General features: G+C 37.5%; 1 protein-coding gene across 1 annotated transcript in view; it reads right to left on the bottom strand.

Moving 5' to 3' along the window:
- LOC108972274 (protein Star) overlaps positions 1-27,045 on the bottom strand; it is an 85,838-nt gene that overhangs the window by 30,095 nt on the left and 28,698 nt on the right. Inside the window, exon 2 of the mRNA XM_018938822.1 lies at positions 2,110-3,554. Within this exon, the coding sequence (XP_018794367.1) occupies positions 2,110-3,349 (1,240 nt within the window). The 5' untranslated portion in view covers positions 3,350-3,554. The remainder of the gene's footprint in view (positions 1-2,109; positions 3,555-27,045) is intronic.

Here is a 27,045-nt window from a genome sequence, read left to right as displayed (position 1 = left end):
AAAGTCTAATATATAAATAATATATTTTACAAAAGTTAAAAAGATACATATAAAAAAATAAGCTGAATTGATAGCAAAGACCAAAATTTGGATTTTTATCCGGGCAAGGATTTTCAACTTGGCAAAATTTTGCCGCTACTACAACATCAACAGATACTTTGCAAGTTTCTTTCTGAAGATCGGTTTTTAGACGATCTAACTCTATTTGTAGTTAGTCTGGAAACAAGCACCTTGACAGCTGATTCCGCAAAACCGGAATTACCTGAGTTTTAACTACAGCAAAATTAACCGGATCTAACTGAGGGATCTTCAGCCACGAAATTAATAATATGTTACCGGAATTAACGTAGGCTAAGAACTGTAAAACTGTCATATCAACAAAACTTGGCGAACTTCATTTGGCTCAGCTTTCCTATAACCAAAAAATGCCATTCCGAAGTACTAATCGGTCTTATGTGAAGTTTTTTCTGTGCGAAAATTCACTACATAGTTTATTTCTCCAACCGAGGGGCGACCGCTTTTTAGGGATTGGAACCAAGGAGTTCTATTGGTGAATTAGCGTAAATAAATACTAATGAGAGAAAAATGTTCACACAATTTCGCTTCTAACACAATCGGTTATTATAGAAATCAAAACCCTGTCATTAATTAAATATTTTCGTACCAGAGGTTTTTTTATAGAATCCCCAGTGGAGATCTAGTGACTGATGCGCAGAGCAACCTGAAATTATGGAGGAAATACTTATCCAGTCTGCTGAATGGCAGTGAAAGCATAACGCCAGGCGATGGTGAATCCTATCCCCCAATCGATGACGATGAAGTAGACGTTTAATTACCCGACCAGGAAGAAGCTCTAAAAGCAATTACCCGCCTGAAGGACTGCAAAGCGGGGGGAGCCAATGAAATGCCAGCCGAGCTATTCAAGCGCGGCGGCGAAGAACTGGTAAGAAGCATGCATCAGTTTCTTTGTAAAATATGGTCGAACGAAAGCATGACGATTGATATACATATGTAAGTGTGCCCTGCCAAATCATCAAAAACGGGAACCCCACAATCTGCCCAACTACCATGGGATAAGCCTCCTCATCTTCGCCCATAATGCTCTAGCGTACGTACTGTGCGACAGATTAAAGCCCACCGTCAACAAACTGATTGGAATTTATCAGTCTGGCTTCAGGCCTGGAAAATCAATAACTAACCTAATATTTACCATACCAAAATCTTGGAAAATACCCTGAAAAGAGGATCGACACACTATCCAGGAGCTGTCTTTATGCCGCTATGTCTGGTATTCCAACAAAACTAATACGGTTGTGGAAACTGACGTTGAGCAATACCAAAAGCTGTTGACAACGATACGATGATGAAATATATCGGGTCATGAAACAAACAGATGTCGCATTCACGACTTGGCTCCCGCGTCACTACAAAGACCACATTCTAAAAGTTACTCATCGCACGGACGGTCACAACATCTGATGAGTCGGCGTTACGAGATATCGAAAGAAAGATTCTACGGAAGACTTAAGGTCCTTTGCGCAAATCGCAAGCTAGAATCAACTAAGAACATATAAAATTTTTGGACATTGAAATAGGATAAACAAATGTAAATTTTGAATTTCTTTGTTTGTAACAAATTGAAACAATGACAGTTGTTCTTCATTCGGATCTAATTCCATACTAACACCGTGGTATTTGGTATTTTCTTATTGTTTTTTATCAACAACCTGTTATTTAACCGCAAAAGTGTGCTCGCCGGCTTGACGTCGAATAAGCGCCGGTGTTTGCTTCCGGTAAGCGAAGCAACCGTGATAAAAAGTAGAACTACAATTATAAAATATGTCAGCATCCAGGTAAGAAAGTCAAGATTAGACACATGGCTAAGGTATCAAATTATAAGACAAATAAAACATCAGGAAGCGACAACAAGTAAGGCGCCACAACCAAATGTCTGCAAAGTCAAATAAATGGCAGTGGACGAAGGAAAGGAATTGCTGGCGCTTAAGAGAAAAATATATTATAGTATATATAGAAAGATGAATAGAAAATAAGACACCTTAAATATTTAATTTATAGTTAAATGTGTTTAAAAGAATCTATAGAACTCACCTGTCGTATCCATGTAAACAATTAATATGCTAAAAACGATCGCGAACGACAGAATGCATAGCACAACTGGCAATAGTTGACGATATCGTGACGGCCCTAGTAGTCGGGGATCGTATTTCTGTGACTTTTTACATCCGTTTGACGACGATGACGATGCCGCCGCAGCTGCTGCTGCTGCCGCGGCCGCCGCCGCTGCCTTAGATGTGGACTTTAACGATGTAGATGATGTCATTGTGTGTTTGTGATGCTGATGATGGAGTTGCTGTGTATGGTGATGTTGATGCTTGCAAGCTTTATTACTGTCACTTGTGCCGACGACGCCGCTGCCGCTGCTGCCACCACAACAACCGCTGACGAGCGATTTTTGACAGCAATTACTGCTATTTGGTTGATTTTGGTTTTGTTGTAGATAGTGTGGCGCAAGTCTTGTCGGCGTTGAGAGTGGCGAGGATACTGTGCTGGCTGATGGTGAACTGAAAGCACTACTTACACCACTGGCACAACCATCGCTGATGGCGTGTATGGGTGAGGCACGCGGGTCGGCGGTGTAATAATCAACACTGTGTCGGTGCAACTGTGGATGCCGGCTATTGCAGTTGTCCGTCGTTTGCTTGAAGCGATGTTGCAAGTAATCCGGCTCATCCACCGACCTAACATGCTCGGCTTGCTCTTGTGCGGTAGCTGCTTGTGCTGCAGCGGCCGCTGACCACCGTAATGTCGTGGACGGCGTACAGTCTACACAGTCTTTGGTGTTGCTCGATCTATTGTTTGCATTCGTTATGTAAACATCGTCATCTTCATCGTCACAATTGAGATCGATATCATCGATATAGGCCAAAACCATCGTATTCACATCGACACCATCCGCGTTATAGGCGAATTTATTATCCAATGCATCCACATGTTGTTGCTGTGTGCGGCTGCTTGTTGTTGTGCTGTAGGTTCGCACAGGCGTTAGGCGTGGAAAGGCGTCGTTGAAATGCGCCTCATGGGGCTCAGCAGCTCGTGAGGTGCTACTGAAGTTGGTCTGCTCAGTTGCGGCGCTGTTGGAATTGAGTTGCTTCGCAGCATTTTTCGCTGACTTAGTGGGCGTATTAGAGCCACTCGTAGTGCCCGCTCCCGCCGAGTGCTGCCGCCTATGATGTGCGTGCGATTTATTTGAATTTTGACGCGCCGTCAACTCGGCTCGTTGCAGTTGCTCGATCGCCAAGTCGGGATGCGCTGAGAATTTCGTCGACATCGTCTAACTTTTTAGTTCTTAGGCTTTAGTAGGTTTGTTTTAGAGGTTAGATTTTTGAAAGCAATATTTTTTTGGGTTTTCTTCAGGTGGTATTAGAGTTTGCCACTTGAATTTACGAGTAGTAATGTTTTCCGTTTACAGTGACTTATGTAGCACATTTTGTTTTGTTTTGCACATTAGTTTTTTGTTTTACAAATGTTTCAAGCTGTAAAGAAATATATAGAGGGTATGAGCTGTCTCTTATACACATCTAGATGTGTATAAGAGACAGGACTTATGTAGCACATTTTGTTTTGTTTTGCACATTAGTTTTTTGTTTTACAAATGTTTCAAGCTGTAAAGAAATATATAGAGGGTATGAGTTAGTGGAGTTTGAAAGGATATGTATACGAATTATGCTTAGAAGTAAAGTATATTCTATAACAAAACATATATCATTTACGAAACTATTTTTTTGTTTTTTAAGAAAAAACAACTTTTTACGGTAAAATCTTCAAAAGTCCGAAGGGGTCCATATGATAATATTTACTTCTAACCTTTCACTAAAAGCTAGACAGAAATGTAAATTTATAATATCAGGTCCGCTATTTGTAACTCAACCTGGACGTTAGATCCTTCTCTAGTCTTTATAAAATTAAGACAGGCTTGTATGTTGCAAATACTTAGGATAATATTGGAGACTCCTAGATATCTAAGACGAGTTCTACGTCTCTCTCCTGCCTACTTTCCAGCACTTGCTACATGTGACATCCTTAATAATGCCCTTACTGCTCGCATGCGTTGCCAGTAAGTTGCGACCTGTGACTTGGCCGTAGTCATAGTAGTTTTTTCGATACCGTGTGAGTAGAAAACTTGCGTGTTTACCTTATACCTCATTCCACCTAATATTGGCGACGCTGCACTAAGGCATTCCGTTTCAACGTGATTCGTCCGGCGCCCATTTCGTTAGACGTTTTTGAAACATCCGTATAGATGTGAAAGTTTAGCTGATGTGTCGAGTACCCCTGCGCAATCCGCCCTCGTTTAGCATGACACAAAACCTTCTACCATATATAGGAACCAGGCTTAAGTTCTGTCATTTATTTCTTTGTCAATAAGCGAACTACCGAATAAAGTCGCATAGATGCGGAACAAATAATAATAAATTATATCTAAGACTTATGACCAGTCCAGTTAATCCAGTTGTTAAATAGGACTATCTCGATGCCACAGAGGCACTGAAATTTAGTCGTGCTATACATAGATCTACCGAAAAAACTCAAAACTAGCAAAAACCCTTGCAAAGTGAGTATTCATAGTAATAACTAAACTCTTTGCTAATAATGTAGCATTGGCGCGTGCTCGAATATAGCTTAAATTTCGGAATTACATTTGTATGCGCAGTAAACCGAAGTGGAATGGAATGTAGGAATAAAAATTCAAGGGAAAAGTACAATGACCCGATCTGGAGGCGGCAGTACTGTACCATAGGAGAGGTAAGATCATTTCATCGAGCATGTGTAAGGAGCCTGTGAAGCAAGGATGCCAGCTTGCCGACAACAAACAACCAACCAATCCCGGTAAGGTTAGTTAAAAATTCATAGCAAATTTGCCGAGGCACCAACTGCCGTCAAGCAATGCAATGTGATTCGTATACGAAAAAATCTATTTTTTTTTTTGTTTTAATTTTTAAAAATATTTTTCGTGAACAGGGAAGTGCATATGAAAGTAGTGTATTTGCTTATGCAGCGAGTGGAAAAAAACTGAGGCATGAAATACAAAGCGCATGCGGCATAAGGTACGAACGAAGTAAAGCAAAGGTCCCACCTGTCAAAAACGCACAACAAACACACACAAGCGAATTCGAGCAGCACAACAAACATATGACACGCTTTAAAGTGGAAATATGGAGAGCATAACGACGGCAGCGCATGGAAGCCGGAGTTAGCGAGTACATAAAGGAACTACCGAAATTTGAAATGTACAACAAGAACAACAAGAAGAAAAATACAAACGCTATGTGGCATTTCGAACTAAATTAAAAAGGCAACGAACGACGCTTCCAACGCCGAAGACGCAACCAGCGAGCAGTTAGACAGTCAAAAAAATGAGAGCCGAAATGGAAAAAATATTATTTTTTTTAAATAAAACTGAATGAACTACAAGAACAAGGTGATGGTGCAACATAAAAATATTCGTCATACACGTACGTATGTATATATATAATATAAATGTATATTTGTGTTGTAGGTATTTTTAGTTTGCTACTTGTGCGCCTGCGCAACAGCCGAGTCGAACAAACCTAATGAAATGAGTTCAAAACAGCAGCAGGCAACAGGCAGACAGCGTGTAACAACAACAACAACAAGAACCACCGGTAGACAACTAACACTAACAAAAAAATATACAACAACATGTAAAACCACAACAACAATAATAATAATAAAAACAAGAGCAAGTGAGTTTGTACACAGCAGTCTAAGCAACAACAGCGGGTAAGCAATAATAATAACAACCACTACGCCAGTGAGTACTTGTAAAACATAAACAACGAAAATAGCAAAAACAATAAAGAAAAACATCCGTGGCAACAGCGGCAGCAGATGTTTTTCCACCAACCGTTCGTCATTCGCTACACCGCTTCTTCAGCAGCACCGTAATGAACTCCAGCGAAGTCGTCGTAGTCGTCGTCATCACCGTCGTCGTGCTTCAGCGGCATTGCAGTCGGAAATTTATGAACCATAACGTACATACTCGTACATTTGTCCGTCCGTCCGGCTGTCCATCCGTCCACTCGCTGGCACTGGTTGCTCTTTATCATTACCGTCATGTCAGGGTAGGGGCGGCGACTCGCTGACAAGAATGTGCCAGACGTTCGACTCGCACGCAAATCAACGTGAAAGCCGAGCCAACCGCGGAGTTGAACGAAGTTTGCGAAAAGTATTGGAAAAGTAATGGGCGGCAGGTAGGTGGGTGCCATGAGAGGATTTGGGGCGTTGGCAAACTTTTAATCCATTATGATGATTGGATTTGGGTGTTAGTTGGGGTTTTGTAGTGGCGGCGGCATTAAAAGCAAGTTTTTTTTTGGTTGCGAGAATTTAATTTCAATTTTGATAATGCTTGAAAATGTATGAGAATGACATGAAGTGCGAAGAGGAGCCTATTAACGAAGTTGTAAGTAGCCAGCTCAATGACCAATAGAAGATTTGAAATTTTTATTGGTAAAATGGCAACACAACGGTTTCGCAGTAACATTAACTAGTACAGGTAGGATTACTGTAGGTTAGGTTAGGTTAAGAGATCGATTCTAAAAGGGATCTCACTTGTAGGTTAGGTAAATATATATATTGCGTGACGAACTGAATCGATTTAGTCATGTTCATCTGGCTGCGATTTAGACCCTAAGGTTAAGTTGGTTAGGTGAATAAGCTTATCTCTCGTGACGCCATAATCCCACTCGAACTACTATAGACGCTGTTCCGAGCTATGGATCAAAAAGAGAATCGCATATCGCCTTGCCACACATTTATTGAGACGGCTAATATCAATTTCAGCCTTTTCATCGGGTTTCTAAAATGTATGACATCGTAGATGCTTTAACCTTAGCCTTACGAAAGTGGAGGAGAAAGTGTTATAATGTTTCCACTTCATCTTTCCCATTGCCACTTTCACAAATTGAGTCCTCTAAATTCTTTACGACAATCATTGCGGCGATGTGAGCCTTGCTAAGTGCTCAGAAGGGCAACATAACAAGTGCTGGTCGCTGACCAACGCTTTCTCAGCACGCGCGAATCTCACAAAACCAGCTCCAGAGTGTTCGAAGACAGAAGAATCCTTCTCGATCCCATCTTGGTGGAATTTGGGTAGGGATGCTTTCTTTGCAATCTCATCGGCTCTACAATTTCCAACATTTCCGCTGTGGCCGGGCACCTAAACAGGTTTTATATGGAAGTAGCCGACTACCGCTATCGAGCTCTAGGCCTTTATAGCTTTTCTGCTATCAGAGTGGATATATAACTCCCTAAAAGAAACCGCACTTCGGGGAAGTACATCAGTTGCAATTTCTGCAGTGGTCTGGCAGACTTTACGTCCCTGACCCCGTCCCTTAGTTTTTGAGGTATCGACAGGAAATTTCGCAGACGTCCTTCTTTCTACAAGAAGCTGCTCATTTTTCGCAACTGCCGATATCAAAATTTCAATTTAAGGGGGAGCCTGCTTTAGACGCTTCAAAAAATCGATTTTTTTTTTTTTGCTTAAATCTGTTTAAAAATAGTCTAAGAATATATCCCCAGAGTTATAGATGGGAATTCGAAATATTTTCGAAGCTAGAACTTTGACACGATTTCTCGGTTTTTCATTTTTACGATTTTTTTAATAGGCGGGCACAGGATAGAAAAAAACTAAACGTCGTATGGAATAGGGGCAAAGTTTATAACCTCTGACATTAAATTATCATCTAAACTAAAAAAAAAACTATGAAAAGTCAAGTTTGAACACAAAGTATAATTTTTTTTAGCCAAAAACCACTTTTTTTTTTTTCAATAAAAAAAAATTTTACTTTACACTTTTTTTCAATTAAAAAAAAAAAATTTAACTTTGAACTTTTTTTTGGGAATTTTGTAGATTAACTAGAAGATAAATTATTAAAAAATATGATTCTCTTTGAGTTTTTTGCTTCCGATAGACATTGCAACCTTTATCCTGTCCGTCGTCTGACAAATGCACATGCGAGGTGCATCGGGCAATTGCTTCTCAAAGGCAGAATATCAAAGATTTCGTATTCGAAAAATTTGTGAACTCGACTACAAAAAAAATTGTTGATACGTCATCATCTGCAAAAAATATTAACAAACTGAAAAGCTCACATTAACCGATAAATGCGGCAGTATTTCAATGATGATAAATTATAAATTTTATATAAGGCTAAAATATGTTTGACAGCCGTAAGGTGACTTACGAATATAATGAGAGAAATGCTTTAACGGCGCATGGCATGATTGCCACGAAAAAAGATCGATAACACGCGACATGATAATCAAGTGAAAATGAACTGTTGGAACCAAAATTAATTCAAGGCATTTCGCTTTCATTTAAAAAGGTGCAAAGAAATTGTATAAATGCGAGTATGAGAAAAATCACTTTTCAAGGAAAAGGCATGTTAGATGAAAATTATGCAGCGCAAGTGCCATACAGTGCCACATGCAACATTGCCTTTAATTTAATCAACTTGCACTTTGGGAGGGAAAATTAAATAAATTCCAAATGCATTGTGGGCAACCGAAATAAAATTACGCGCATGTTAAAAAAAAAGGAAAAGAAATAAATATGCTTTGAAGTATTAATGGCGGCGTTAGGGCACTAGCACAGTGGAGAGGAGCGCCTCATGTGGCGCACAGACGGTAGTGCAAATTAAAACGCTGCATGGGTTCTACATCAAAAGGACGTGTACATGGCTTCCAGCAAGTTGCTAAAATTCAAAGTGCAAGTATTTGAAGAGGCCGGGGAAAAAAGGAAAACAACGGAAAATGCATAGTTATTGTGAAAACTAATAAACTTCGCTGCAAGCCAAGGCAATAAATGTCTGCTGTGCAAAAAAAAAAAAAGGAAACATTACAGAAACATGGAAACACAATACGACCGAAAGTGACTACGTTTTATTGCGCAGAAAAAAAGCTTGCAAATTTAATTACATAATCCAGACGCTTTTATGGGCGGCCGCTCCACAAACAAATCCTTGAAACTGCAAATGGCTTTTAATAGCCGGAATGCACTGGAAGTGCTTGTGAAAAAAGCTTCGAAAAGTGTAGCAATTTAATGGCGAGAGAAAGCGTTGGAAAATATACATAAATATTCCAATTGTTGTTGGAGAAGAAAGTACTGCTTTGTTGCTGACTGCTGACTGACTAGTCTAAGCAAAGTCAAATAGTAATGGTAGTTTATAACTCACATCCCGTTTTAAGTTTATGGGCTTGCTTCGCCAGGCCAATCCTTTAGAGAAGTGCGCTAAAACTTGATTGCATGAATTCTTAGAAACGCTAGTTCCTATTAGCTAATTTTAAGTTTTCAACACAAATTTTTTTCAAATCGCTTTCAAGAAGCATGCAATTATACGTTAAATAAAAAAGTTTGTTCTAGCTCCACCCACTTATTAAACCATAGTTAACCAAATTTACTTCGCAATATCTCTGTCATCAAACAAAGAGTCGTCGCACTCGCGACGTGGCTCTCACGTCACTGTTGGTAGTCATAACTTCGAAGCCGTAGACAATTTCGTATATCTTGGAACCAACAACAACATCATACTCGAAATCCAATGCAGAATAACTCTTGCCAACCGGTGCTAGTGTGGACTGATAAGGCAACTGAGAAGTAACAAAGGCCAAACAATGACAACATCTGATGAGTCGGTGTTCCGAGTTTTCGAGAGAAAAATTCTGCGTAAGATTTATGGTAATTCCCGCATTGTCAACGGAAAATACTGCAGTCGATACAACGATGAGCTGTACAAGATATACGACGACATTGACAAAGTACAGCGAATTAAGAAATAGCTAGGTCATAACGTCTTAATGGACGAAAACATTCCAGCTCTGAGAGTGTTCGACGCAGTACCCGCCGCCAGCTGTGAAATAACAGGAAACAAAGAAACAACTTTCCACTTTCTCTGTGAACGTCCAGCCCTATCACAGATCCGACACAGAACACTTGGAATCCATCAAGCACCAAACCTTGAATGGATTTATACTAAAAGCATAACGGACTGTAAGTAGCTTCATCGGAACCTGAAAATGGTTTGGAGAGTGAAACGTGAACGCAAATATAAAAAGGCCTACGAATAGTGCATCAAAATGGCACAGCCAGTGCTAATTGAGCCCGAAAGACAAGAGGACTATACTCCTACCTACCTAACTACCAATAAAAACTGTTCAACCTGCTTGATCGAATCGAATCGTTTAAGGCCTTGGGTAAACTCAAAAGATCAGTGCTATCTGGTTTCTTCACTCTTACAGTACTTGTAATTTCATTTATGTCTAACAATTTTCAAGCATTTCTCGCCCTATTAGCTTCCACATATTAAGATATTTATATTTTTTGGAAACTATTTTATTTGAATGGTTTCTTGTTTTGCGCAACAACGAATTTAATTTAAAGTGGAGCAAAGGTCCGCAGAAAATGTGGCCTCTATGTAAAACAATAAAGAAAGAAAATAATAATGAAGGTATTCACTTTTTCACCATAGCTACACTACACGTTCATTCAGAACAACTGACTGCCTGCTGTCCGTCTAAGACGTAGAAATATTGCACTTAGGCACTAAAACCAATTACGAAAGGCCAGTTCAAATACAAGTAACGTCATTGCAACAACAAGAAATGAAATAAATAAAATACGCTCGTGACAGCAGAGTACAGTGGCGAGTTGAAAGAATGTTGCTGATGGCCACAAAGCCACTGGAGCATAGCGACAACAGCACTCACTGCCTCGGTAACAAGCCAAGCCAAGTCAAGTCAAGCCAAACGAAACCGAGCCACCGCTTGGTCAGCCAGACAGCCAGCAGGTTAACGCGCAACAACACAGTTGTTAAGCAAATGAAACAAGTGAGCGCTATAGAATGAGTGCTGAAGACGCGCTGTCCTTCTGCCCATATGGCGTCATCCCAAGTACTGGCTGGCTGACTCGACTCCTCGGGTGAAACAGTAAGAAAATTAACATTAATCGAAGAAGCGATAAGAAGAATGCAATTGCTAGCTGTTTCGGCCACCAGCAGGCGCTGTAGGTCAGGCCAATAAAAATTTCTACTTCCTTGGGCAAAAACGGTAGATAGCAACAAAAAAATGTAAATAATTAAAAATGGACAAATATGTTGGCATAACTCCAAAAATAAGGCGCGTAGAGGGAGAGAGCGGCGGACAGCAAAAGGACACTTCTGTAAGCAAGCAATGTATGGCAAGTGTGTGGAAGAAGCCAGCAACTAAACAAAAAGAATCAAAAAAAAAAAGAAAAAAACAATTCAGAAAAGAAAAAAGTCTCAGACTGTTGTCACTATGTTATCTGCGAAGCGTCCGTCCGCGCTGTCCACCGCATGATGCTTTTGACTCGCTCACGTTCTAAGTCACGCCAACGCAGCGTAACGCAAACATCTTCGTTGGCTTGCAACTTTTTCAGTTTAATTTCGTCGGTGCGAGAGCATATCCTTTTTTGTGTGTTTGGCCAAAATAAATTTTTTTCCGGCATTTCTTTTTCTTCATATATATGTTTGATGACTGGCTTCTTTGCTTCTCTGCGCCGAAAAGTGGAACGTGCTTAATGTCTGAAACGTAAAATTTATGCGCTTACACTGTGACCCGACCGTCTCGACACATAATAACTAATCAGAGGAATATGCGGGTTCAGTCACACGCATACAAAGCCACACACCAACATGTCTTTCTACCTTGATAGCACCGAAACTGGTTCAATGCGCATCCATATGTTATGCTTTATGTGTAAATTTTTAAGGACAAGCACAAGACATAGGCAAGGGAAGCAAATAAAGAGACGATAAATTTCGGTAGGCCAGACAGTTTGTACATGAAAAATTGCAGTGCACAGAGGTAATATATAAATTTTCGGAATTTTTTATGTTTGGGTGAAAAAATTTTACGCTCTAAGCGTTAAGCAAATGTTAGCGCCTGTTGTCCTGCTGTTTTCTTGTTAACCGCTTTTCACCATCAGCTCGGATGCGTGTGTGGTCATTTGGCACTGCAAGTTGACCACCATCCATGATATCACCTTTTGTAGTTCTATGCATATTGCTAAAATACCGTTGCAAAAATGGCTTACACGCGGTGCTTAAGAAAAATTCTTTAATTTTTCAAGTGAAAAATCTTCGCTTAGCACTTTATAACTGTTACTTGACACATCTTTACGTATTTTCTAATGACGGGTGGTTAATTGGGTTAGCCGGTGCCTAAAAGTACATATTTGTGTTTTTCATTCTTGAATTGAATACTGTCAAATGAAGACAATAGAAAAGATGTAGAGGATCTAATGGTTTTAACATAGTAATTTATCAGTATATTACTTTTAAGAATCTATGAAGAAACATTGATTGTCATACAGAGTCACTATCCAGGACACGTCAACTAAATCACTGAACTATGTCAAACGTAAAAAAAAAAAAAGAAACAATCGGGTCCTTTGGATTAGGACATAAAAAGTTAAAAATTCGTGGTTCCGGAGCGGAAGTCAATGAGACCAAACTATAGGCAAAATCCTAATATAAATAAAAAAAATCAACATGCTGAGTCGATTTAGCCATGTCCGTCTGCGAACTAGTCCCTCAGTTATTGCGATATTGAACTTAGACCGTCATTTTCTCACTTAGAAACTGCTTTGCAGGAACGGCTGATATCGGATCACTATAGAATAAACTGTCATACAAACTGAACAAAAAAAAAAAACTGAGAAAGGTTAAGTTTGAATATATATTTAGAGTAAAATTTCTTTAGACCAAAATCATTTTTTTTTTTAATTTTAAAAAGTTTTATAATTTTACTTTTTTTTTGAAATTTTCAGTTTAATTTGAATAATATTAATCTCTTTGAATTTTTTGTTTCGGGTAGAAATCTCGACCTGCATCCTGCCCGCCGTCTGACATATGCACGTGCGAGAAGCATCTGACAGTTGCTTCACAAAGGCAAAATGTAAAAAATTTTGTATTAAAGAAATTTGCGGATGAGGTTTAAATATATAACTATTAACCATAGAAATTTCCATTTAATCAATTACTTATTTCTCTCCCAAAAAAACCTTCAAAAAATCGATTTTTTAAGCCTCTAAGGCGTGCACCCCCTCTTAAACATCCGCATTTTTTTTATCCGAAACTCAATAATTAAGACATTTCTTGTTTTATTCTTATGTAATAAAGGTAAATTAATTCGTAACAATAAAATAACTTGATTTCTTAACTTACATTTCAAATCTGTGTGCGACTATCTTCTTGATTTGTTTCTGACAGCAAAACCGATCAAATTGGTTTCTGTGACACCCAAAACCGATAAAAATTCTGTTTTGAATATCAAAGCAATAATATCTGAATTCACGACACCTACTGCTCTTTTTGATCGGTTTTAATTCTGATTCCGACAACTCCCCTGAATATAAGCGTTCCATTAACATGTACAGGTAGGTACTGTAGGTAATTGAGAACACATAGCGTTGTCACATTTACTCACTAGTACTTTCACACACACTTTAGTATAAGGAATTAACACTTTACTTTGATACTCCGGAAAATCGCACAACAAATATTCGACACATGAAATATTGACCAAATGCAAAAAAGACACAGTGACAGCCATAATTAAACATGCTGCCACTAGAGATCACAAAATGTTGCGCGACACAGCAAAGTAGGCCAACCAACAATCACTCACTTCCTTATTTTTCCTTACTGTATACAAATGTATAGAATTCCTCTTACATCTGCTGCTCCTCTTCTATGTACCCAAGCAAAGTAAAATAAATATTGTTTTTTTTTTTTACAAATACACTAGCGAGCGAGAATTTAACAGACATTAGCTGGTGGAGAGCAGGTTTCCGACAATTGATGCTAGTCTGCAACTTAAACAGCAATTTCTGGAGAATTCTTTACAATTCTGTGTTTTTCTTCAATCTACGATTTGTCTGTACTTTTCCACTCGGAATTCCTTCCGTTGCATTGCCAGTGCCGCGCTTCGCTTGTTTTTCTTTCCTTTCTTCCTGTGTGTATGTGTATACTCATGTGTTTTCGTACGCCTTTTTTGTGTGTCCCTTCGCAAATGATCTCAGTTTTCATTTATCACCTACAATGCTGCTTAGGCTCCTGTCACCTGAAACGCGCCAGCAGCTGTCGAACCACGAAACCTTACGCCGCAAACAAATACAGTGTATGTGTGATACAAAAAAAAAAAAAAAAACAAGAAGAAAGGCCCGAAGACCTCTCTACTTATCTATCAACTCATTTCAATTGCATTTCCGTATCATTGCATGCCAACCGGATGAATGAGGGCCACCAGCGACAACCATCTTCTTCGGCACATGGAGAAAGGTATAGCAGAGAGTAATTGGAAAAGGTGCAATTTTTGTTTGTAGTTGTTGTACACGCTCGCACTACCTTTTATTTACACCACACTTGGCAGCGCAAATAAATCGTCGCCCAAATCATATCAGCATCTTTAAGTTAGATTGCCGTTGCGATGGTCCATCCATCATGCATCTTCTGCGTCTCTCAAAAGCAAAGCCAAGCGCAGGTAAATACGTGGCAGTAGATAAAATGCGACATGCATGTAGAATTCTTATAAAGATACCGAAAAATGTTTCATTTTTGTTGCAGTTGTCGAATCCTGATTAAGTAAATTACTATGCCGCCCAATTTTTCAGCATTCCATTGGATTACCCCTGCCTCGACCGCTAAGCAACCATGGTGAGTACTGACTGTTCGGACCATATGTCGCGGACGTCGGTTGTGTGTCAAACACCTTGTGTGCCTTTGTGTGGACAGGTCTTGAGCTACATGTGTGTGTGTGTGTACGTTCTTATAACTAATTTCCTTTGTGTCTGTGCCGTCACATGTAATGAAATGTTTCATATTTCTTTTTCCACTTTCCGATTTGCTGCTCATTCCACTTTTAATGTGCATCTGGTGTGCGCATTCGGGTTCGCTATTAGAACTAAGCAGTGGACATGAGCCGACAGGCGTACGATCTTATTGTTTGTTTGCGGCCACTTCTGACCGCGCTATACTGTTCGCCTTGCCGTGTTAATCACAGGGGCTGACTCGAATGGGTTGCTGCGCATGCGCAACAGGCCAATATACCGTGTTGTCCAATCATACACACATACATGTGTATATGTGTATTTGTGGTGTATTATTAAGAGGTCTGTTGCGCTGCACTCACTAATCAGCTGCCACAATTGTGGCAGCCGCCGCTCACATTGTTGTATTTTTGATATGGTTGTTGTTGTTTTTGTTAACTGACTTTTTATGTAGTGGTTTTCCAGCCTTACATACCCTAAAGAATTTTTATGTGTTTTAAATTCTTTGAAATGTGGAAACATTTTTGGTATCAAAGAGATTATTTTCAAATTCCGGTTTGGCATAAAATTTTTGTTTTAATAATCGCTCATAAAACATGTGTATACAATGTTTTGGGATCCATAAAAAAATCTTAATTAGAACTATTGAGGAATTATTTTAAGAAAACTTGATTCGAACAATGATTACCTAAAACTCCTATAAAATTGTTCACAAATTCCTTAGAAATCGACAAAGCGCTTTGAACCTATCACAAACTGGTTGAGACGATCAATGTCAAGGTCAATGTCGGCTAAGTCTCCTGTTCGCCGAAGATAAGATTGAAGAAATGTTTCATTCTCAGTCTTGCAAATGCTGGACAATGGAGAAGAAAGTGCTTGGAAAGCTTCCAAACCAACTTCCTTCATACAACTTTGACAACCGCCAACTGGATTTTCAACTTTACGGGCTGAATAGGCAATTGGACAATACCTAGTCTGAACCTTTACTATTGCAGCAAAATGAACTTTGCTAAAACCAAGTAGTTCGCATAATCTATTGCGTTGTGCTACTCTAAACCAAAAGGGTTTTGCATCCTTACAAGGGCGGAACGTCATCCTGAACCTTATACATGCTAAAACAAAAGATGTCAATAGAGATCTAACAGAGTGATATTCTAATGTGAGTTTTGCGAGGATTGCAGTTGCCAATGATTCCGTTATATGTAACCAAGCACACACACGAGTCTGATGACGATGCAGCTTGATGGTATGTCTAATGAGAAGAGAGACACTTATTGGCTAGCTTTCAGCGCACTGTTAGCGAAATCAGCTCTAGTATTACCGCTATGTTGTTGGAGTGAATGCTTACCTTCCTAAAAGAGGCTGTACGTCATAATAGTACATCTACCGCCACCTTAAGCTGAAAAAATGTGGTTCTAAAAGAAAGGTGCTTGTAAAATATATCCTCTCCAACAGCTAAAACGCAAAGGAACTCTGGAACTTCCGGGTTCAACCCTAAGCATATAGAAATGTCTAATAATATTATTTTAGAAGAGAATTCGTGGCTTAGCCAATGTAGTGAGATATGATTTTACTTTTGAAGATGTGGTTTTGATCTAGAAAAACGAAAACAAACTTATCGCTTTTATATAGACAGGAAAACCTGTCTACAAGCTAATGTATGCTAAGTTGTACTGAGACTAAAACTGGAATAAGGTGTTAGCCATGTAAAATCTAGCGTAAACGGAAGATATGTCTTAAGGCGATCGGCAGTAAAAGAATACTTATTTTCGACCTGGTCTTAGCTGGAAGATAAGAAAGTTTCCATAAAAAATATAGGCAATATGCGTAAAATTTAAATATCTACGAATTTTAGAAGTCAAGGTGCGTAACCAAGAAGCCGTTCACACGACACTCGGGTCTAAGTAAACAGAAGGGACGCGGATTTTTAATTGGCCAAGGACTGTCAACTCGGCACCATTTCTTCAGGTTTTTTGCCTCTATAACAACAACAACTTCGAAGAATAGTGATCTTCACTATAAGCTCAAATAAGTCAAAAAATTCGGAAAATTCCACACATTTGACGCAATCGACCCCAGATTATTTTAATAAAGCGACAAGAAAACGAAGAGGTGCCTAGCAAGATAATGAAATATTACTGCTACTTTGATTTAGAAATCTATTCCGGTTAATTATTCAAAATGAAATAGTTTTCCAGTGGCAAAATCTGAACTAAACAAAAGTCGTTCCACTTCAGTACCCACAGATCATAACGCTCGAATCGAAAGGTTGGAGAAAATTCAATACGGTTCAACTGTGGCACACGACGTTAACAGCACGGTTGCCAGTTTAGTTCGTGCCCATCATTATGGGGTTTAAACGGTAACTGCCATATTATTGGACTAATTCTTTTCCCCTGCGGACAATTGGGAACGCTTCGGTTAACCGCCATAGAACACGAATGTAACGTAAAGATAAGCGCAGCTAGTAGCACAGCTAAGTTGGCTAACTAATACCATGCTGCCAGCAAAGCGCTTTGGCTGCAACACAAGACGCGTGGTTTACTAAAAACAAGTTGGTGCTCATTTGTAGCACAATGGTTTAAGCAACGCATTGATATGATTATTACCACGTCTACATTGCTACAAACAACAAATGCTGTGGTAAGTCGAAACAATATTAGGGGCATGGGGGTAGCATCGAGTTTGTGTCGAAGTCGGACAAACAAGCAACAATAATAAAGTTGATGTGCTTTCGAAGAGCATCAAAGAATGTAACCCACAGTTGAGTGAAGTGCAGTGTAGAATGCCATAGGAGTACAGCAATAACAGCAACAACTAAAATATGCAGCAAAAATATACTTGTTATCCAGTGGTTTGGACTGCGGCAGCGATGGTAACGGCGGCGCCGACAGCACGCAGTTGGAAGTTCAAGCTATGGTTGTGTTTGGGTTGAGGCGCTGCTGCGGGCTTGCACCACCTGGAAAGTAGAATTTCTTAGCAATAAAAGCGCTACAAACAAGTAGTAACAATTCATTCAACGTCAGGGTAAAAATACTAGTATATTTACACAGTTATGCAGACGATAAAGACGGCTTTTGAAGAATCTACAGTGAGTAGATATATCCACCAATGTAGGAGAAGCAATGAGAAATGTGAAAGAATAAAATAATCAAGTTGGACTTAAAGACACATACGAGATGCTCGAAATGCCACAGCCATATATGGTGTAAGTCAAGTCCAGACGGTAGAGCAGATAGCAGAGAGGAAGCAGGAATGAAGAGTGAAGTCAAGTTGTGTGTGGGGCTGAAAGTGGAGTAGTGGTTTAAAATAACTAGCAAGCAAGCAACAGCAAGGCAGCAAGCCATAAAACGAATAGCAATATAGAGTTATGAATGTTATTATTATTGTTGTTTTGTTGTTGTATATGTATGCACACAAGAAACAGAAGAACTTGGTACATTACTTTTTTCATATGCTGGTGAGTGTATGTGGTTCTGTCTGTCTCTCTGTCTGCGTGTTGGTCGTTATGAATTATAGCAACAACAACAATAACTATACATATTGGCCCTTTTGCCTTCATCATTCATAAGAAATATTTCCGTTCAATTTTTCCACTCAATTTTCTGTCTGTCTCCCCTTTTGGTATGGTTAAAGTTGTTTCGCGTTGTATGTTATTGACTGTATTTGCAGCGCCACACAAGTTATTGTTTTACTTACTGCAATTGATATATATATGTATGTGTCTTTGTATGTGTGGAAGGATTGCGTTTCAAAATTGCATTAATCAAGTAAAAATAAAGCTATTTGTGCGAGTGACAGGTGCGTGTTTGAAAACAAAAAAAAATAAATACAAAATAGTTTTTATTCGAATTGTTAGTAAGTTAGTTTAGTTTGTAGTCGAATTGATTTAAATGGATTTTAGTTTTTTTTTTTTTTTTGTTAACAAATTACTAATTTTATTATATACCGGCAAATGGACGTATGAAGCATATTTGGGTTGAAAAAATATATTATAAATAGTTGACTTTTTTTAAAAACAGAAAATCATCAAATGAGCGGAAAAAATTGGATTACAAAAAAAATTAAAAAATTGGATATTAATTTCTTCGAATGAAGAAATATGAATAGTTTAATTTTATAAAAAAAACAAAAATATTATAAACATGTGAAGTTTTCTATAAAAAAGCATCGAATGAAGGGAAAAAGTTGGCCAGGGAAGTTGCATTAAAAAAAAAAACTTCTGTAAAATAGATATTTTCTTAAATAAAAATGAACACTTCATGGACCAGAGTGTTATTATTGTTGTATGGACAAAAAAATTCCCAAATAAATTTATCAAATTTTTCCCTTGACAATTCTTGATGTCTTCAGATATGCTTCGGTCGCGTGTTTTTATTGAGGCGAAGGAAAATATTACTTATAAGTCTTTAAAAATGATTAAAAAAAATTTAAGTCATAACAGCATATACTGATTGATACCGATCGAGAACGAAAGACAAAATAACAAACTTAAGGGAAAAATATTTTACAAACGATTTGAGGTCGGAGGTTGAGGTTTAAGGGTTAGGCATGATTTATGTCGATTTCCTGCGAAACTACGAGTCCTATAGAAAAAATTTATAATAATACTGCAGAGTTGGCAGATTTTGACCATATAAAAATCACAATCTCTTTCTGTTACGTAAAATTAACTGTGGTGGAAACGGTCTACAAACAAAACGAGAAAATCCGTCTGCACCGAAGCTATAATACTAATCACAGGTGCATTTCTTTTTGCATAAAAAGGTGAAAAAAAAGTTTCTAGATTGCTATAGTGGTTCAAATGAGTACCTCTACTGAAAGTCGTTCAACTAAACCGGCAAGTCGAATTTGCTAGAAATTTTGTAAACGAATCTTTATCAGTTTGCCAGAAGATTCTATAACGCTGATGTAACAAAAATTGTTAATTTCAACTCTAGTAAGAAAAAATAATATTTCAGATGATTCCCTAATCAGCAAGTCAATACATGGGTTTACGGTTTCAAAAATATCGAAATTTTTATAGTCTTATTAAATTCTACAACACCTCTAGAATATTGTCTACAATTTTGTTGAACCGAGTAATAGTTTCGTAGATACGGTCTTGAGAACTTGTGAGCTCGAGGTTTGTTTGAAAAAAAGTTGGCCCATGTAACCCTATAAGCCGTGGTGGCCGATGTTGAGAGGATATTTTTCTTGGAGTGGTGTTAGGCCTATGGAAAGGATCTCAGAAGCTATGGTTATGTTAATAACTATCTGGAGCACCTTATTATAACTTAAAGGGGTCATACCATTGCGGTGGGTCTTTCAATAACATAATAAGATTATGGACAAGCAGCAAGAAAATGCTTTGGAAAATATAATCCTCTCTAGATGCCGCGCTCATGTAGAATCTTTGCATCCAGATGTAGCAAAATAATTAAAAATCGTGGAATAACAACTTAAAACTGAATTTAAGGGCAGTCGTGTACTTTTCTCTATATAATAAATAATCTTTGTATTACTATTAATATTTTGTGCGGATTTTTTAGAACAGATTGTGTATGTCTTTTAGAACAGATTGTGTACGGTTCAAAGCAACAAAACATGCCGTAAACATTTTTTTAACGAGCATATGATAACCAAATTTTGCAAAAAACAAACTCTAACTATGCCCAAATGTTTGTCGAAAAAAAGTTTAAATAATATACTTTTGCAAATACTTTATCCATGGATTTCTATTAATAATTCGGTTGTTTCTATTATTTCGAATACGTCTGTTATGCTATAGTGTCGTCCAATATCTGCGGTTCAGACAAATAAGCAGCTTCTTGAGGAGAAGAAGACATGTGCAAAATTTCAAATCGATATCTCAAAAACTAAAGGACAGTCATGACTAAATCAACTCAATTACCTATTGGAAAACATATTGAAATGTGAATAAATTCCGATCTCAGCACTTGGATTAAGAAATCTCAAAACAAATTTAATACATGCCATTACAACCAAACCGATTTTTTTGTAATGCTTTCACAAGCCTAAATTAATCACTTTGCGGTAGAGTAGCGGATAAAATTAAATGATTTGAGCTATAAATGAAATGAAGCACATACAAAGTTGACTCAGCAGAGTATTTAATTAAGATGTAGCCGAGGAGGAGAGCATTGCGATTGGCGCAAGATGAAATATTCCCACAGCTGTTGCCACCCAAGGGAGCAGAAAATTAATTGTTTTTTACAAATGATTTTATGGGAAATATTTAAAGAAAACTGTTTTATTAAACGGAAAGGCGGAAGGGATAAACATGCCTTACAAATTGTTTTGAGAGCCGGCAAGCTTTAACAATTGGTTTTCAATTTTTTTTCAATCATTTATGGCAACAACTGAGAGACGCTTTAGCACGAAATGCCAGCAGAGGAATTTAGGTTAGCATTCGTAATAAATTTTATGCTAGAAAATGTTGATTTTTGTTGTCTATTTTTATTTATGATATGGTATTTTTTTTTTTTTTTTTTGTTTTTTTATTTGTAAAATGGTATTTTCAATTCAAGGTGGCATACTTAAAAATTTACTTGAAATTTTTCAAAGTTTACGTTAACGCTGCTTTTGCAGGAATGCAAATTTTAGCGTTTATATTTATTTTAAATGCCGAAATTGTCGAACACAAACATTAAACAGTAGTAATTCCAATTATGCCAGCCAAGTCCAATATCTGCGGTTGTGCCACAAAACGACTTCATTTCTATTATTGAAATCGGATATACGTTTAATCGCTGTCATGGCAATGTTTATTAGACAAATATATTTACTCGTAAATATGTAAATTGATTGTATTTGTTTGAATTAGAGCAATAGTCGAACTCAAATAAAATTATTGATGTTTTGCAAAGCAAACAAACGACACAGTGTATACAACACAGTGTTGCAACATAGTGCTGGGCATGAAGTGTTGGTAAATTTATGAAAAAGCGCAATGGGAATATTAACAACAAACACATACACGCACATATATACACATAAACATATCAGCGACATCAATGAATGTCAATACGAGCGAATGTCGGCGATAAATCGAAAATGAATGCAATAAACGAAATTGAAATTGACGGGGTTAAATGTGCAGTATTTTGACGCAGCGAACTAAGAACCAAACAAAGGAGGGCACCATCGAGGCAAAACAAATGCCTCACACCAAATGTCACGCCGCTTGACGCTCGTAAAGTGGCAGCAGCGCCGCTGGCAACAAAGCCAACAATAATGGTAGCAGCAAATAGCCAGCCAAGCAGTGCCGCATGAACCTCATCGTGCACTTTTGTTATGGACTGCCGTCGGCGGCGTATTTACGCGCTCGGCAATTGACGTTAAACGCGCAGAGCGAAGAAGTGGTTAGTGAAATGGCAGTAGTGGCGCAGTATGTAGCAACCAATAAGGGTTAAACACCTGCCGTTAAAGTTGCCACAAAGTACCTACATGCACGTACAAATGTATGTATGTGTGTGCGCGCGTTGCGTAATGCGATCAATGCAATCAAATCGTATAAACGAAATCGTGAAGTGGAAATCTACTCGGTTCTACAGTGTTAGCCGCGTGTTTCGTGGCACTCACTCGGTCAATAATTGTAACTTTGTTGTGTTTTCTTCGCTTCACCTCCCTACTGCAGTGCATGCGTACACTTTTTATAGCATTATCGCCGTGGTACATCAATGACATGCTTTGCACCGACCGACGTCGTACGATTTGGATTAACGTGCCACAAATCGGCTGCAAAAATCGCAGTAAAAGTACGGAAGAATTCAAAGCATTTCGAAATGTAGGGAAGTTGACTTGAAAGCAAGCGGGATTATACGCGCAGCTTGGCACGCGACAAAGTCGTCATGTAAGCCTTTGTACGGGAGTACATAAATTTCTTACGGCTTTAATTTATGCGGGTATTTGTTCGCTTTGTGCTAAGCGGAGTAGTTGAATGAGTTGAAGGTATAAAAAAACATTGTAGTTTATTTGTGAAACAATTAAAGTTTTTTATAAATAAAGAATTATAGAAAAAATTTTTTTCTTTGTATTATAAAAAAATCAAATTTATTGAATAATACTACAAAGAAACTTTAGGAAGTTCTTTATATTGGTTTTGATCGCATAGTTTGTATGACAGCTATATCATATAGAAATCCGAACGATCTGAAAAATTATGTTCGGCTATTGTAGTGCTAGTGAATAATTTATACCAAATTTCAATAAGATATCTTGAGCAATGAAAAATTGTTCATACAAGAACTTGGTTTGGATCGAAAAGCTTGTAAACTATATAATATGGTGATCTGATCTGAACAATATCTTCGGAAATTGTAGCGTTGCTCCTTAGGATAACATTTGGGAAATTTCGGGAAGATATCTTATTAAATAAAAAAGTTTTCCATGGACCAGTGGGCCGATATTGGCGGTATCGACAAATAACCAGCTTCTTAGGATGAAAAGGACATGTGCAAAACTCTATATCACACAGCTGGACGGACATACAGACAGACGCACATGGCTGAATCAACTCAGCTCGGCACGCTGGTCATTTACATATAGTTTTTTATAGGAATTCCGACGTTTATTTCTAGATGTTATAAACTTCGTGGCAAACTTATGGGTTTACAAGGGTTTTAAAAATTCAATTTTTTTTTATTGTCTTATTAAATTCTACAACACCTTTAGAATAGTGTCCTAAATTTTCAAGTTGATCCGAGTAATATTTTCGGAGATTGAGAACACGTGTGCTCGAGACTCGCTAGGCTAAGTGCGCTGTCTTTAGACGCGTTTTTCTCGAAAATGTGTTTTTGAAGTCGGTTGGCAAGATTTTGCTAGAACTACTCAACCGATCTTCATGAAATTTGAAATAGAGATTCAATTTTTAAAGTCTTAAACGAAGGATTTATTTTTATTTTTTTTATTTTATAAAACTTACATAATAATACAATTATTATACAAACTAAGAAAATACGCAGCACTAGCATCATGGGCTATCGGCCGTAAACGAAGGATTATTTTTGCGATTACAACTATTTGAAAAACCAAAAGTTGCGAAATTTTCACAGAAATGATCATGCTTTTGTAAAAATGTCTGCGAAAAATCCAATTGTCAGTATTTTCTCCTTCGTCCAAGTTCTAAGTTAAGGTTTTAACTAAAACACGTAGTTTTTCACTTAACATGATCCTGTAAAGAGTTATCCTACCAACGCGGTGGCATCTTTTTTCCGAAGCATCTCCGGAAATAGCGTTTCAATAGCCGACTTGAAAAACATTTTTTTTTTTTTTTTCAAAAATTTCAGAAATTCTTTGTTAATAGTGTACGTTTGTAACAATAAAGAATTGTAATAAAATATTTCATTATTTATACGAGAAACAAGTTTTTGAAAAAGTTTGTTTTTTACCCGGGTAAACTCATGTAACCTCTTAACGTACCCTGGATTTGGACCAAACGGTTATCAGCTCGGGACTAAGCTGTTGCATTTTTTTTTTAAAGCGAAACATATGTATTTCGCATCGATTCCATACGTATTTGAAGCTTATACTGATCTTAAATATTCAGACAATAAATACTCGTATAACGAATAGATGATGATTCAAATGTATGATTTTACAGTAATAGAAACATATGAAACTGCCATTGCTAAAATTGGATAGTATACTCCATTTTATTTGTAGGCGAGTGCGAAAAGTATACCTGACCCGGTTAAAAATGTTTTCTGAAGGACTTAGAAAATCACACTGAACAATCTCGATATTTATGATTATGGATGACCAAAGCTCTTTCGGAGTAGTTGGAAATTGAAAGATACCAGCAATTATTGGATTAGCTTACGTTTGCTCTACTGAGTTTGCTCGACACGAAATATCTCTTGTTTCTTCAAGAAGATATCTACCGCAGGAGCCTGCTTTTATTTGCAACACATCATTCAAAATCACTGACTTCCTTGAAGTCAATAAAATGGTCGAGTTAGAATTTCATTAAGCTGGTGAGTACAATTTACCACTGGCTGTCATAAGAAGTGGCACTGGGAGTTACAGTAGATTATATCGACTTCAAAGCTGAGTTATGTGCTTCTGAAGAAGAGAATATTTCGCTTTCGCAATACTTTCAAAAAATACCATAAATAGTTAAATAGGTCTCAGTAAGGGTTTTATGACTGAGTTTATCTGACTCGACTATTGAATGCAAAATTAATAAACTCAACTCGTTAGCAATAACCAATAAAAACATTAAATATATCTAAAACAAAAACTACAAATAATACATTATAAAGGCATGCATTACTATGTGACAAGAGCCCAAAATATACAAAAAATTCCACCTCACACAAATCACTTAATTCATTTAAAGTTATACGCTGGAAACACGGAAAAGGTGTTTGACCTTTTTCGTGAACAAAGTTCGTCAAATGCAAACTATGAAATGGCAAACGGTAGAAGGCAAGAAAATCAAAATTAAGAACAGTAATTTCGCAAATGGCAAAAAATGAACAATGAAATAAATAAAAAAAAATATTATCGCAAAAAAAATCATAACCAAAAATAGGAATTGGCATAAACATGCAAGGATTCACAAATGTTGCTAACTTATTGCAGGCACGAAGGTCTATTCGCACAAAATAAAAGTTTGCCTTTGTTTCAAGTTAGCTTTTAGCATTTGCCAGTACCAGGAATTTTTATTTTCGCCAGAGGTTGTAGGGACAAAATATTGCTGTTTGCATGCAGGAATTACATTTTTTTGCTTTTATAATGTCATTTTAGTGAATACACATTTTTTCATAGTTTCCGTAAAATTACTTTGACTCAGTGAGATTGCAGCTATATACTCTTTTTCGTAAACCGGTGGTATAATAAATATATGTTGAACATAACTGGCAAAACTTTCAAGTAGAAGAGCGCGTAGTGTAGTTGGCCCCATTTTGTCTCACAAAAATAGCAGTTTGAAGGTGTTTTGTGGGTGAGTGTCTGTACACGCCCATAAAAATATATAAATCTGAGCAATAGAACACAAGGAGTTGAAATGAAGAGCAGTAGACTATCCAATAGTGTTCCCAATATTTATGGAGCTTAGGATTGTTTTCTAACTTTTTATTTTTCACGGAACCCCATCACCACGAATTAAATTTGAAATCATATCCAAGGATTGTTACCAAAGCAGACGAAAAACTTCTTCAATCCAAGAAGTTTGTAAAGAATTTTTTCCGATGTGGTATAAAAACTCATGTGCAAGTTTTGAAATGATAAATTTATACTTCTGAAAAGCTGAAATGTTTGCTCGGCTTCTATAGGAAACTGCTTTTTTGGAATTCTAGTTCGAAAAAAATAGAGAGCGCCAACTGTTAGCGACGAATTCATGAGCAAATAGTACAAATCATACTTGAGACACACGTTTTTAGATTTATAGTAGTTGTCAAGTCGGAGATCTTGAGATCAAAATCCATAGAAATTGCAACTCCGAAACAAGTATATTTTGAGAACTAAATGTTCTTTAAGCCAACGTCTGGAACACACTTCTATAAACCCTGGGATCTAAAACTAAAGATTAGAATAAATAGAACCTAAAAACAACATCCAGTAGTGACTAGTCTAAGGCAAGCCATATCTTCTACCTCAAATTCAGAAACACCAAGAAATTCCATTATGAATTTTAGACTGTAGAATTCAAAAGTATACAATAATATACTACAACAACACTATCACCTCACAGCAATCACACCTGTTACAAATTAGCCAGCGCATATTTCAGGGTCTATAAATCATTTGCAGGTGACAAAACATCCTGATGTCACACACAACTAAAAAATTACTTCACTATATTGAATTTTTGAACGAAACTCCAAATATGATTTATTACAATACAAGCAACAACTAATACAGCAAAAAAAAGATAACAACAAAAATAACAAAGGCAACACAACGACAACCGAAAATCAACGAACCGCAGAAATGTGCGTGAATGCATTTATGTAGCTTGACGGCCGGCAGAGGGGAGACCTAACCGCAGCGGCATGGCAGAAAGTGGCATGAGCCATCAAAGTAGCGGTATGATGAGACACTATGCAGACACGCAACAAATAAGGCCACAAAATTAATGAAGGCACACAAAAAAAAAACAAAAACCACAATCATTAAAAAATGTTAATAAAAAAAAATATTACAAAAACTAA

This window comes from Bactrocera latifrons, unplaced genomic scaffold, assembly GCF_001853355.1.
Source record: "Bactrocera latifrons isolate USDA-ARS-PBARC rearing strain unplaced genomic scaffold, ASM185335v1 scaffold_39, whole genome shotgun sequence".
Lineage (NCBI taxonomy): Eukaryota > Metazoa > Arthropoda > Insecta > Diptera > Tephritidae > Bactrocera > Bactrocera latifrons.
The sequence above is the reverse complement of the archived record's forward strand: the minus strand, read 5'-3'. Positions and strand labels throughout refer to the sequence as shown.